Genomic DNA, 12,911 nt, shown 5'->3' with positions numbered 1-12,911 from the left:
AAACACTCCTCATATGATAAACCTTTCAATCCCAGAATCACTTTCGTGAAACTCCTCTGAACCCTCTCCAATGTCAGCATATTCTTTCTTAGATAAGGGTCCCAAAACTGTTCACAATACTCCAATTGAGTCCTCGCCAGTACTTTATAAAGTTTCATCATTACATCCTTGCTTTTATGTTCTATTCCTCTCAAAATGAAAGCTACCATTGCATTCCTCACCAGTGACTCAACTTCCAAATTCCAAGTCCCTTCCTACCCCGGATTTTTGAATTTCTCTCCATTTACAAAATAGCCTATGCTTTTATTTCTTCTACCAAAGTGCATGACCATACACTTCCAGACACTGTATTCCACCTGACGTTTCTTTGCCCAAGGCAACAGTAATTCAAATAACCACGTGTTACACAGTGGTGTACAGATGAGCATCTCTGAATGCACAAACAGAAGGTACCTAATACAGTGGTTACTGAGTGTAGGCGGTGGGAGGAGAACACAGGAACAGCTCAACACAAGAGATTCTGCAGATGCTGGAAATCCAGAGCAACACACACACACACAAAGTGCTGGAGGAACTCCGGAACAGCTTTGGAAGGGAATAAACAGTCCAATCAGAATCTCATGCTCGGTAGAGCTCTTTAGAAAAGCATATAATTCAGATAATGGTAGTAGAATCATTTCAAGCATGTATAAGGGGTTGTCAAATCTTAAAACGCATTCGACTTCATACATTAAAACAAAATGGGAGAAGGAAGGAGGGATAATTATATCTGAGGAAGAATGGACAACAATATGGAGGTATCAATGGAAGTGTACCAGTTCACAGAAATTGAGGGAGTTTGGATGGAAAAACTTGATAAGATATTTTATTACAGCCTCTCAGAAATCCCATTATGATAGTAACCTCCCTGTTTGCTGGAGAAATTGTGGAAATCAAAATGCAAATTATTATCATATTTTTTAGGATTGCCCTGTTATCAAAAACTATTGGAGGGGGATACACGATGCCCTACAAGACATCTTTAAATGTGAAATACCCTTAGAGAGTAAGACCATATATTTTGGATATATACCTCAAGAATGGTTGAAAAGAGATAAATATTTAATGAATATACTGTTGGTGGCTGGTAAAAAGACTCTTACTAGGAAATGGTTATCACAGGAGAGCCCAACTTTAAATACATGGACGGAAATTACAATGGACATTTACAAAATGGAGGAGGTAACAGCATCTGTTAACCATAAGCTGGAACAATTTGATTCATACTGGGAAAAATGGTTTAACTACATAATCCCTCATAGGCCTGATTTTATTCTCACAAATCAATGAATCTGTTGTAACAAAAAGATCACTCCCTACTTGTACATAGTTCTTTCCTTTTGCTTGTCTTTTCTTTCCACTCTTTTCTATAAGTATATATATATATCTATAAGTATACCTCAGATAAATACTTTGTGGAGATTTGTGATATATATGATTATATGATATATGTGTACAATGTCTGAAATACATCTTATGGAAATGTTTGTTTTATGATGAACTTGAATAAAAAAATAAATTATAAAAAAATAAAATACAAGTTCCTCTGCTTATTTTTAGAGTATCTTGATATGATTTTAGCAGTGTGGTCTGACCCAGATTCAGACAAAGTGGATGAAAACAGGGACAGAGAGTCACGTATTCCAACCAAAGCATTTCAGTGGCACCAGCAGAGACAGACTAAACATTCACATCATGACAATGGGAGCCACATTACTTGGATTTTGTTCTTTGTTTATAGTCTCATACACCCAAACATCTGTAAGTATTGCTAGGTGCCAGTCATCTTGCAGTGTGCCACTGTCACACACAGACACTCTCCATTAAGGGAATCCACCCTAACATCCCAGATATGAGGATCCCAGATCGGCTCTACAGCTACCTGAGGACTCACCAATAGACAGGCCCTTAGGAGAACATCTTACCCAACTCAAGTGACCACATTAATACTATTGCTAGGCCAAGTGAATAATATTCAAAATGGCCAACAAAATATTGTGCTGTCGCTATAGTGGAGATGCAGGCCAACTGTTCTAAATCATAAGTGTTGTAAAGGATAAAGGTTGAGGCAGATACAATAGGGTCTTTTAACAGACTCTTCAATAGGTACATGGAGCTTAGAAAAACAGAGGGCAATGCGGTAGGGAAATTCTAGGCAGTTTCTAGAGTAGGTTACATGGTTGGCACAGCATTGTGGGCCGAAGGGCCTGTAATGTGTGGTAGATTTTCAATGTTCTATGATGCAAGGCTCACAGAGAAAGGTTCCAATCCATTTTCCAGGGGGAGTTACCAGAAAGATTTGCAATGACATTCCAGGCTGACCGCAGAAACGTGAGCACAATCATTCTGGTGCTGTTCTAGTAACTGTCTGTCCACCCACGAGAGCAGGTGAAGTCTTGGTTTAACATGGAATCCAAAAGACAATAAATACTCTGCACATGTTGAACAGGGATTCACCAGGTGGTCAGGTCAATGTCAATCCTTGATTGACATCACTGTTCAACAATCGCTGTCCCATTCTGTACATGGGAATTTGCTGTACACACCTTGGATGTTGCATTTCCTTTAGTAGCACAGTGACCCTCATTGGGTTTAACTTGCTTTGGAATGTTCTGACAATGTGAGATAAATAAAAGCCTTTCTTCCAGTTTGATGTTCTTCAGAATAATCCAGTGTGCTTCACTTGTAGTAGTGCACAGGTAAATCCCAGAATATTGGTTGTCGTAGCCAGGGGTGGTAATGGGGTCAAGTTCCTCTTACCTATTAAATGCGTGTGTTTCAATAACCTCTGACAACCAAATCCAGCTCCTGTGGCTAAGCTACTAAACCTGGTGGAACCGTTTCTACTAAAGGAGAAGGGGCAAAGTGGGTTGCTGGCGCTTTAAAACCAGTCACTTTGGGCAGATGGGGCCTGTGAGTCATGGTTGGCAGCCTATCTAGGAGAAGGAAAACTCTGATTTCAAACCTCACCTGCCTTGCAGCTCTTCCCACTCATGGGGAAGGTTTCGGGAGTAAACCCTGAGGAAAAATCTGGAACTGGAATCCCCAAGGCAGTCCTACATTGAGTTCAATGCTGACTGGCAACTCCTGCGATGCTGCTGACACCAGCATGCTGTGTCAGTCTCTGCTGTCCCTTTAGATTCATCAGATGTGTGGAGAGGGGGAGCCTGCTACATGGGCAACAGCTTGCTCTCCATATTGTACTGCTCAAGCTGGCAATATCATGTAGACATCTAGGGCGCAATGTCCATGGTCAACCCTGACCAATGGAGAACCTTATCAGTAACTCATTGATCTATTGAAGTGCTAAGTGATGATGTTGGCCGGATGCCTATAGAAATTGCTACTCTTCAATCAGCAAAGCCTGGAGATACCTCAGTTTTATACCATAACTGGTCTATGGCACTCTGACAGAGCAGTATTCTCCCTGGTCTGTGAATCTCTATTCTGCTGGGGAAGTCAGAAGGCCCAATGCCTGTGAGTGTAATGAGCTCTTTGGGCCTGCACTGGAGACCGTTGGGCTCTGAGGATTTTCGAGCACCTGAATTATTTAATTAGAGCTGCCCATCGTTTAAAGTTCCTTATGCTTTTCTTGAGTGACTCACTCTTTGTAATGTGGTCTCCTGGTGGTTTCTGTTTAAGCTTGTTAAGTTTATTTTGAATAAGCTTATTTCGTGGATTCCATGCTACTTGTATTATTTAAGCGAACACCTGATTAGTGCTAATCATGGGGTCCTAGTTTTGAGAGTGTTATTTCCTGTGGCATTGCTTGGGCAAACTGATGTTCTTTTGGAATTATGAATAAATTTTCATCATTGTCTCTGCTTCAGAGTCTGGTTTTCCTCTGCACCTGGGATATCGCCAGCACACATCATGACAGTGAGTCTGAGTCCACTGGAGGCCGGAGACCTTCCCTGGGGTTGGTTGGTGTGTGTGTGTTGTTTTGTTGCTTGTTTTTTGTTTTATTGTGTTCTGTTATAGAACACTACAACCCATAAAAATATAGAACCTTCAGCCCATCCAGTCTATGCCAAACTGTTGTTCTGCCAAGTCCCATTGACCAGTGGCCATTTTTCTGTTGTGTTGGTTGTTAACACAAATGATGCATTTCACTGCATGTTTCAATGTACATGTGATAAATAAATGTATCTGAATCTGACTGTATTGAAGTACTAAGCAAGACTGGATGCTCACATCCTGGAGTGAGCTTGTACCCACAATCTTGTGATATGGGCAGCTAGAGGCCATGGGCCCACCTACTTCAGTATAGTTCAGCCTGGTTATCATGTTCTGAGAGGCTGTAAAGGCCCAAACCTCACAACCAATCCCAACATGCTACCAGGAACAACATGTGTTCTCCTTTGGTCCTCTATTACAGTTCTTTCAAAAGTGTTGATTGCCTTCACTCTGTCCACTGCAAAAGTCAGGGTGTCCTGTGGTCACCCATTTCAACTCAACTTCCCATTCCTATTCCATGTTGGTCAATGGATTCTGCTACTGACACAATGAAGCCAAATTCAGGATGGAGGAGCAACACCTCAAATTGTATCTGGGTAGCTTCCAACCTACAGCATGAGTATCGGTTTCTCCAACTTCTGGTAATTTCTTCCCCTCTCCTTTCTTTGCCCATTCCCAACTCCCTCTGGTTTCACTGCTCCTTTTCTCCCATTGTCCACTGTCCTCTCATATCAAATTCCCTCTTCTTCAGATGTTTACTTCTTCCACTTATCACCTCCCAGTTTCTCACTTCATTCTTACCACCTGCCTATAAAAAGTATTCACCCTTGGAAGTTTTCATGTTTTATTGTTTTACAACATTGAATCACAGTGGATTTAATTTGGCTTTTTTGACACTGATCAACAGAACAAGACTCCTTCATGTCAAAGTGAAAACTGATCTCTACAAAGTGATCTAAATTAATTACAAAAATAAAACACAAAATAATTGATTGCATAAGTATTCAGCCCCTTTAATATGACACACCAAAGCATCACTGGAGCAGCCAATTGGTTTTAGAAGTTACATAATTAGTTAAATGGAGATCATCATGTGCAGACAGGATGTTTCAATTGTTTGTAGTAAAAATACACCTGTATCTGGAAGGTCCAACTGCTGGTGAGTCAGTATCCTGGCAAAAACTACACCATTAAGACAAAAGAACACTCCAAGCAACTCCGTGAAAAGATTTTGAAAAGCCTAAGTCAGAAGATAGATACAAGGAAATTTCCAATTCACTGAATATCCCTTGGAGTACAGCAAAGTCAATCATAAAGAAATCTGCCTAGAGCAGGCCATTCTCAAAAACTGATTGACTGCAGGAAGGGGACTAGTGAGGGAGGCCACCAAGAGACCTACGACAACTTTGGAGGAATTACAAATTTCAGTGGCTGAGATGGGAGAGACTGTGCATACAACTGTCTTCACCTGGGTGCTTCACCAGTCACAGCTTTATGGGAGAGTGGCAAAGAGAAAGCTACTGTTGGAAAAAAAAATCTCACATGAAATCTTGGCTACAGTTTGCCAGAGGGCATGTGAGAGACTCCGAAGTCAGCTAGAAGATGGTTCTATGGTCTGATGAAACCAACATTGAGCTTTTTAGGCATCAGACTAAATGCTACTATGTTTGGCTTATGCCAAACACTGCACATCATCAAAAACACATCATTCCTATGGTGAAACATGTTGGTGGCTGCATCATTCTGTGGGTATGCTTCACTGCAGCAGGCCCTGGAAGGCTTGTGAAGGTAGAGGGTAAAATGAATGCAGCAAAGCACAGGGAAATCCTGGAGAAAAACCTGATGCAGTCCACAAGAGAACTCAGACTTTGGAGAAGATTTGTTTTCCAGCAAGACAATGACCCTAAGCATTAAACCAAAGTTACACAGGAATGGTTTAAAAACAACAAAGTTAGTGTCCTGGAATGGCCAAGTCAGAGTCCAGACATCAATGATCCTCATGCAATCTAATCGAGCTTGAGCAGTTTTGTAAAGAAGAATGAGGAAAAATTGCAGTGTCCAGATGTGCAAAGCTGATAGAGACCTATCCACACAGACTCATGGCTGTAATTGCTGCCAAAGGTGCATCTACTAAATACTGACTTGAAGGGGGTGAGTAATTATGCAATCAATTATTTTGTGTCTAATAATTGTAATATGTTTAGGCCAATTTATAGAAATTTGTTTTCACTTTGACATAGTCTTTTCTGTTGATAAGTGTCAAAAAAGCCAAATTAAATCCACTATGATTCAATGTTGCAAAATAATAAAACATGAAAACTTCCAAGGGGGAAGTTTTTTTATGCACTGTACCCACCTAACCCCACCCCACCAATCACCTGCGAACTTGTACTCTTACCCTTCCCCCCCATCTTATTCTGGCTCCTTCAACCTTCCTTTCCAATCCTAATGAAAGGTCTGAAATGTCATCTGTTTATTCCCCCCCATTGATGCTGCTTGATCTGCTGAGTTTCTCCGGCATTTTCTGTGTGTTGCTCTGGATTTCCAGCATCTGCAGTATTTCTTGTGTTTTGGAAAATGTATCACCATTCCTTCACCATCGCTGGGTCAAAATCATGGAACTTCCTGCCTATATGCACACTTCAAGGACTTGCAGCGGCTCAAAAAAGCAGCTCACCATTACCTTCTCTAGGAATGGGGAATTAATTGCTGGCTCAGCCAGTGAAGCCCACATCCCTTGAATGAATTAAAAATGAAAACACACTAACATCTGTTTGCTTTAAGTTTTGGTTTGTGTGTTGCTTTTCCAAGTCTTTCACTGAGTAAAGTTAGTTGATAACAGTAATGGTCGAAGAGACAGACAGGAAGGAAAAAGGCTCTTTGGCCCAATTGGTTTATGCCAACCAAGATTCCATCTAAGCCATTTGCCCATGTTTGGCCCATATCCCTCTAAACAGGAATTCCCAACCTGGCATCCACAGACCCCTCCATTAATGGTAGGGGTCCATGGCATAAAAAGTTTGGGAACCTCTGCTCTAAACCTTTGCAAACCATATATAAGCCTGATATATACACTCAGTGATCACCTTATTAGGGTCAGGAGTGGAATCTGATGTGGTCTTCTACTGCTGTGGCCCATCCACTCCAGGGTTCAACGTGTTGTGCATTTGAGTTACTGTCACCTTCCTGTCCGCTTGAATCAGTCTGGACATTCTCCTCTGACCTCTCTCAGTAACAGTGTTTTTATTCAGAGCCATCGCTCACGGGATGTTTTTTGTTTGTTTTTCACACCATTCTCTGTAAACTCCCAGATGATCAGTTTCTCAGATACTTCAACCACCCTGTCTAGCACCAACAATTATTCCAGGATCAAAGTCACTTAGAATACATTTCTTCCCCATTCTGATGTTTGGTCTGAACAACAACCGAACCTCTTGGCCTTGTCTGCATGCTTTTATGCACTGAGTTGCTGCCACATGATTGACTGAATAGATATTTGGATTAACAAGCAAGTGTACGGGTGTACCTAATAAAGTGGCCACTGAGTGTATCTGTTAATGTATCTGGCTCAAGCATTCCCTCTGGTAGCTCATTCCATATGGCTGCATCCTATACGTAGAATTCCCAAGACTGATTACCAACTGCCCAGCCTGAGCCAATTCGCCATCAGTTGCAGCTTCCAGCTCCCTCGTGTGGTGGGGAAAGTTAGTCTAAGACAAGGACACAGAAGTTCATCATATTTTGTAATTTTTATTGAACACAAGTATCTGACATAATGCAAAGTCAAAAATCTTGGTTAGTAGTCAGTATTTACACCTGTGATGGTGGAAACTTGGTTAGCTCCTCACTCAATAAAAAGTTCTGCAACAGGAGAGAGGGCCTTAAATGCAGGGTATTCGTGTTAGGGGTGACAGTGGAGGCTGAAAGCTTTCGTCCTGCTAATGATCTATGGATGAAGTACAGCCTTTGCGTTTACTATTGAACAAATGCAAGTCTATTTTTTAACTGTTCAAGGCACAAAGACTAGTCCTCCCTTCTTCTGCACTCGACTTTCTCCCCATTGATGTAACTGGGGATGAAAGTCACAGGTGAGTACGTGTGAGGAAAGCCTCAGACGGTATACCTCCAATCTTAATGGGGATTGGGGTGGGGAGGAGGAATTGCAGGGGCAATGTTTGCTACCGGGTAACAGAAGCAAAGCAGTAAACATGTTTTGTTTTACAATGCACTTCTTATTTCACTAGAGCAACACAGGTGGAAACTGCCTGCCTTGATCATTATGCTTATTTACCTGTTTATTGATAGAGTTAAGACAATATTTATTCCTTTCGCTATGAGATCAGGGGTTGCTTGCAATTATCTGTGTAAACTTGGTCCCGTGATAAAGCCAGCACAAATTTTACAGCAAGTGAGAGTTTAGATGTACGTAGCTAGATAGCGATATTGGGAAGCGGGGCTTGATTTAAGGCAGCGTTGGAATAAAAATGGCATTGCTTTTCACTGTGTTGCTGGAGTAGTAAATAAGCTGAGAAGTAACCAGCTGCAGCCTTGTCACATCTAACCTAGGTGATCAACAGCCTGGTGTAAAAGATGCCCCCAATGTCATCCCTAAAGTTGAATCTATGCAAACACCAGAAGCAAATGACAAGACCAGTATTTCACAGTTTGAACTTACAAAGTAGCAATGCGATCATTACTGTACTGAGACTGCACACAAAATAAAATACATGAAAGATTAATACCCCATTGGGTTGTGCTAATGGGGAATGCTCCCAGTCTAACCATTTTTTAAACATTACAGGCAATAAAAGTTATATCACATGGAATTCATGCCCAAACAGATTTGCCTCACCTTTATTTCTGTTTAAATTTACCCACCCAGTGAAGGCATTATCCCAAACAATCTTCAGAACTACCTGCTACACCTTTCACAACCAAGCTATGCTGAGTTTCTTTGAAATACTAATGACAAAAACACACTATAATATTCACGCATTCACAGTGCACAAAGCTTGCAGATTAAGAAGTCGAAACATTGCTTTCAAAACAAAAAAATGAGCTATATAATGCCTCTCACAGCTGCAAGGAGATTTTGCAGCAGAAACAAGCAAAGAACATTTAACATAAATGTATATAAGACTTTAATGGAGTAAACTGGTCTTAATATGATGTGGAATCAGATGGCATAATTCAGGACTTTAATTCCGATAGCAGATCAGGTAAGCAATATGTAATCTAACAAAAGAGTATTGAGGAAGGTCACGCCAACACTTCCATTCAGTAAAAATAACACGACAGAAGCAAGCTAAACTATTGTCATATTGAACAGGCTTAAAAAACAATTACAAAGCCTGTTACATTTACACACTACTAGAACAGGCCAAGGTTAAACAATTATGGTCGCAGTCTTAAAGCAATAAACACTGAAAATAAAAGTTGGCAAAAATTAATATTCCTTTCATAAAATCGAATACTGCAAATTGAAATATACTTCACATATGCAAATTTACAAACCTTTTGTTTAGTCAAAAGCTAACTCAGGATCAAAACTTGCAAATAAAAAAAAATATAAACATAGGTTAAGATAGCAATGCTCTGTGCACATAATGTACTTGTATGGACAGTGAAGCAATCACATTTCTAGCCTTACAACAGTAATTTATAAAGCTGTGATTTAATCGGTATTCTTAACTTTGAAAAAAAAAAGAGGATAAAAATCAGTTGTGGCCATTTCTACAGGAATGTACCAAAAACGTGGTTTAACTTGAGGCTCTATGAGTTGGGAATAAATTGAAGGTGTTGCTCAGTGTTTCTCTAACTGAAGAACTCGCACGTTATCTACATATCACAATCCTTACTAAGCGCAGTGAAAAATGGCAACTACAATTAAGTACCCAGGTAAACCTCTTTACTAATTTTAGTCACATGGTCAACCCTTTTAATGAAAGAATTTTACAAAAAAAAAAAGCAAGTGTGCCACAATTGATCCTCTTCTGAGCTGAAATCTACAAACAGGAAAACATGTTGAAAAATAATAAAAGAGACACCGAAGGGAGAGTGGTTTCTGGTTTGTTTTGATCATGCTTTGCTTTCATTCTCATTTGTTTGTGTGGCTTCATTGGGAACCATCTTTACTTCTGTCCCTTCTTGTTTGGGCTTCTCCTCTAAGGGGACCTTCCTGTCAAGCAGAAAGCGAGGAACAACATTAAAAAAAAATCAAGAAATGTCAGGAAGAGAAAGCACCCAACACTGGGTGGAAGTGTCAGAAGGTATATTGCAATGTATTCCCTTATTGCAGGGGTGGCGAACACATGGCACGCGCACCCAAGATGGCGCGGGGAAACATTTGTTTGCACGCAGCCTGTAGTGCCGCCCCTCGATTCTTCAAACCCCGCTCATGTTACAAAGATACATAATGATTATCATTACTGCTAAATGATGCAGCAAATGATTCTTTACAACCTGACAGCAGTGAGATGTTTTCACAGGAAACGTCTCGTGCCAGCTTGATGCCAGCTAGATGGTTGCGAGAAATGTGATGTTGGATGATATGTTTTGAAATCCTCGCAGACCTGGTGTACACATCAGTATTTGGATAGTAAACAGTTACAATAACAAAGCCATTTAGAAATGATGTTACATTTCAATGATCTTCATAAAAGATTACTATTAAACATTTTTGAACAGGTTATCTAAAATACTTCATTTATTTCAGTCTGTTATACTTTAATTAATAGTAAAACAATGAATACACTCAAATAAGCAACAGGACTCATCCTCTTTCCTTTTTTAAAAAAAAGTCCAAGATTATTATTAATTCATTAATCAATAATAATCTCTGCTCAAAATTACCATGGCATACAAGAGAATTTTTTTTAGGAGATTATCGCCAATTTGGGCACACGCTCTCAAAAAGGTTCGCCACTCCTGCCCTAATGATCTGATTCTACCACCATACATTACATTACATATACATTCACGTGGTAAAATCACCATAAATGTACAAACACTTTTTTCACTGAATAGTGACTTTGCTCCTTCAAAATATAAGAAATGGAACCAGGAAGGTATCACGGCAACTCACTACATTCTGTAGACCTTCAAAGTTCCTTTAATACTGATCAAGGTCGATCCCCTAATTAGGAAAGAATTCAGTCACATTTTCAAAGTAATCATGATGCATGCATCACCAAACTGCTTCACCAAGTATATAAGCTGCTTCTAGATATAATGGTGTCTGAGCACTGCATCCCAAAAGCATTAAGCATGCTTAAAATATGAAAGCAACACAAGAAATTAATGTACAGAAGGAATTATGGTTAAGGAAACTGCACATTTGCCACCCAGTAAAACAAAGCAACTGCCAGTTAGTGCAATCAAAGTGCTGGACTGATTTTCCATAGTTTTGCAACAAGCCAGCTAGAAGGGATCTCTTACTTCCTTGAGAACATATACCACCAGGCTCAAGGATACCTTCTATCCTGCTGTTATCAGACTCTTGAATGGACCTCGTATACGCTAAGATGAACTCGTCTACCTCGTCATAGCTCTTGCATCTTATTTGTCTACCTGCACTGCATTTTCTCTGTAACTGTAACACTATATTCTGCATTCTGTGTTTTTTTGTTTTTGGACTTCCTTGATAAATTTGTGATCTGTTTGGGCAGCGCACAAGTTGAGCTTTTCACTGGATCTTGGTGCATGTGATAACAATAAACCAATTACTAACAAGGTAAACACTAATTACCCAGAAACAAACCAACTTCCAAGCTAAAAATAACTCATGGTGAACCAGCCAAAATATTCCCATTCATTGGGGTTTTCCTCAGAATACATTAAGAAAGCTGTGTCACTTCCAAATCTGGAAAGTAATTGTGAGAAGATATCAAGGACCTTTCTTGTTTGTATTAATGATGTTTGAGGGTCTTACACTGCACCCTTCTAGTGTATGGTATTCACACACAGGAAGCTGATGCACTCTGCACAGCCTCACCTTCATGAAAGGCTGGCAGAGTAGCCTAGCGGTTATTGTAATGGCTTCATAGCCCCACTGATCTCAGATTGGTGTTCGATTCCCACCACTTTTGAAAAGGAGGTTTGTATGTTCTTTCCGTGACTGTGTGGGTTTCTTCTGGGTGCTCCGGCTTCCTCTCGCATCCCAATGATGCACACAGTCCACATTCCAAATATCTACAGGTTCCAACATTCCAAAGATATACATCCCAAATTCCAAAGAGACATTCCCAAATTCCAAATACGGACAAGTTAGGGTGAGTAAATTGTGGACATGCTATGTTGGCGCCAGAAGCGTGGCAACACTTGTGGGCTGCCCCAGCACAATCCTCACTGATTCGATTTGATGTAAGCGACACATTTCACTGTATGCTTTGCTGTAAATGTGACAAACAAATCTAATCTTCTCTCTTCTTTGTCCAGCTTGCCAGAAAGTGGCTGGGGAGCAGGAACTCAAGGGGGAAGCAGCTGAAGTCCAAGAGATGTGTGAAGAAATTCTCTTACTACAGAATCTAACCTAAATTCCAATGACCAACATTCCCATGGCTCATCTTCTCTGTCCCTGACCTGAAAACACATTCAACACAAAACACTCATCTCTAAATAAGTCCTTGCATCATTAGATTCTGAGGCAAATAATCACAGGGCAGCGTAGTTCTGTAGTAGTAAGCATAATGCTTTACTGCGCCAGTGATTGCCATTGGTGTTCAATTCCCAATGCTGTCTGTAAGGAGTTTGTACATTCTCCCCGTGACCATGTGGATTTCTTTCAGGCACTCTGGTTTCCTCCCGTGTTCTGAAGACGTACGGTTAAATTGCAGGCTTGCTACGTTGGTGCCAGAAGCGTGGCGACACTTGCGGGCTGTCCCTTACACATCCTCAGATTGTGTTGGTCTTTGGCG

The 12,911-nt window shown here is 40.5% G+C and overlaps 1 protein-coding gene across 7 annotated transcripts in view; it reads right to left on the bottom strand.

Annotated features, from left to right (window-relative positions):
* Positions 1-12,911, bottom strand: part of LOC140716749 (neural cell adhesion molecule 1-like) — a 694,163-nt gene that overhangs the window by 33,156 nt on the left and 648,096 nt on the right. For 5 of the 7 annotated variants that reach the window (XM_073029563.1, XM_073029566.1, XM_073029564.1 and 2 more), the window contains one exon: positions 7,727-10,174. The exons of the other annotated variants lie outside the window; for them this stretch is intronic. In XM_073029563.1, the coding sequence (XP_072885664.1) occupies positions 10,075-10,174 (100 nt within the window). In that variant the 3' untranslated portion in view covers positions 7,727-10,074. Of the gene's footprint in view, positions 1-7,726; positions 10,175-12,911 lie in introns of those variants that run through there. 7 annotated transcript variants of the gene reach the window in all.

The sequence above is a fragment of the Hemitrygon akajei genome, chromosome 26 (assembly GCF_048418815.1).
Source record: "Hemitrygon akajei chromosome 26, sHemAka1.3, whole genome shotgun sequence".
In the NCBI taxonomy this organism is placed as follows: domain Eukaryota; kingdom Metazoa; phylum Chordata; class Chondrichthyes; order Myliobatiformes; family Dasyatidae; genus Hemitrygon; species Hemitrygon akajei.
The sequence above is the reverse complement of the archived record's forward strand: the minus strand, read 5'-3'. Positions and strand labels throughout refer to the sequence as shown.